At 45.6% G+C, this 2,051-nt stretch overlaps 1 protein-coding gene across 1 annotated transcript in view; it reads left to right on the top strand.

The window, feature by feature from the left end:
* Window positions 1-1,079, top strand: part of LOC310863639 (protein Wnt-7a-like) — a gene marked incomplete at its 3' end in the record, with an annotated part of 29,076 nt that extends 27,997 nt beyond the window's left edge. The window contains exon 5 of the mRNA XM_083772118.1: window positions 789-1,079. Within this exon, the coding sequence (XP_083628244.1) occupies window positions 789-1,079 (291 nt within the window). The remainder of the gene's footprint in view (window positions 1-788) is intronic.
* Window positions 1,080-2,051: the final 972 nt, after the last annotated feature.

Raw genomic sequence — 2,051 nt, forward strand, 5'->3', positions numbered from 1 at the left:
ACATAAATCCCCCCCCCCCCCCACACACACTTTTTGTTTGTATACCTTTGGTTTCTAAATTTTTAACCTTTTTAACCTACTAGTTTATTTTTGAGGGGGGCCAGCCCCTCCTATACACAGGTTTAATGTTTAGTTCAATGTTTGTTTTGTAAACGCCATTGACAATGAAGGTCATATTGGTCTCTTTATTGTGTTTAATGTTGGCACCGTTTGTTTTACATCACCATTTCATCACCTAATCAACATGAGTTAGACTTAAGCAATATTACACGAGAGGGTGTTGTTTAACGTGATTATTATTACGGCAATAATCACGTTAAACAACACCCTCAAGTGTAATATTGCAATTCTACAACAGTTACCCTTAAAACTAAGAAAATCGCTGAAAAAATATATTGTTTTAATGACAGATGTAGTCACTACGACCACAAATGTCCAAAGAAACTAGCTAGCCTAGCCACCGAGTTTGCTAGCGCTCTGGGAAAACAGAGCGGCTGAATTCTTTGTTTTGATTAGGTGAACAGTGCTGGTTTGATCAACGGCTAGAAACCGTTTCAACCAATCAGATTGCTTCCTCTTAACGACCTGTTGTAGAATTTAATATATTAGCGCCCCTCACTTCACACGGGTGTGATTTTTCTAATCAAATTGTTTTTATTTTGCTGTTCTGTAAAGCTACTTTGAGTACCTTGAAAAGCGCTATAATATAATAAACTGTATGTACAGTATTATGTATTCATACCTTTCTCTATATTCCCGACCGGCTCCTCCACACCACCCCCACACAGGTCAAGGACCCTGGGTCGTACCGGAAGCCCAAGGACACGGACCTGGTCTACCTGGAGAAGTCTCCCAACTACTGCGAGGCCAACCCGCTGACGGGCAGCATGGGAACGCAGGGGCGCCTCTGCAACAAGACGGCGCTGCAGCCCAACAGCTGCAGCCTGATGTGCTGCGACCGCGGCTACAACACGCACCAGTACTCGCGCGTCTGGCAGTGCAACTGCAAGTTCCTGTGGTGCTGCTACGTCAAGTGCAACACCTGCAGCGAACGGACCGAGGTTTACACCTGCAAGTGAAAAAAAAGGATTTCATTTTTTTTCTCTCGTTGCTTTTTGGGGTTTTTTAAATCGGATGATGCTTTATTTATACACACGACGACGTGCTCACGCACACAAACGACCGCCTGCCGGACGGACGTGCATTGTTGGCGGATCGGTGTGTGTGTGTTGTGCGTTGTGCGCATCTTTGAGTAAACAACAGGGTTATGTCGGTGTAATGGAGAGGGGGGGGGGGGAACAAAAAGGTCCATACCGCCCACCAGTCGCATTCCCCCGAGACCTGCGTTGAGCGGATATACAGTCTGGACCATGTGCACTAGTGCATTCAGTGGAACTGTGGAACAAGTGCACTAGTGCATTTAGTGGAACTGTGGACCAAGTAGGCCAGTGCACTATAGGTGGATCCAGCGGACATGTGGATTAGTGCACACTAGTGCACTAGATGGGCGGCCGACCAGTGGGCAAGGGGATTAGCGCACTAGTGCGTCTAGTGGACCAAGTGGACTAGTGGACCGACCGTGAAGGTCCGACCAACACGGTTTGTGTGTCGATGACACTGACGACAGTGGATAATGGATAATGTCTCGAATGGTGGTACTTAACTTGACAAAGGCTTAATGTCTGGGGAAAATAAGTCATTCAGGAGTGTGAAACACTCGAGTCTTATTATTGTATTTGTGATACTTTGGCGCTGCAAAAATAGCCAATCTGCGAGATCGCAGATGTTGGCTATTTTCGCAACTTAAATGACATGTCCAACATATAGAAACATTCTGACTACATTCCAGAAATATACAGTAGAGACACCGCAGGTTAAAAGCGGTTCCAGTCTCCGGCGTCGGGAGTTTTACAGTACAGTAGAGTTGCTCTGTCCTTCTTTGACCCCTTGGGACTTATTTAATGGGGAGTCAAAGGATCGTCTCAAACCTTAATGGAAACGTTGGTAACACTGTCCATGAAGCCCATGTATAATAATGCATTATAAACACA

This window comes from Protomyctophum parallelum (genome assembly GCF_964188405.1).
Source record: "Protomyctophum parallelum genome assembly, chromosome: 8".
In the NCBI taxonomy this organism is placed as follows: domain Eukaryota; kingdom Metazoa; phylum Chordata; class Actinopteri; order Myctophiformes; family Myctophidae; genus Protomyctophum; species Protomyctophum parallelum.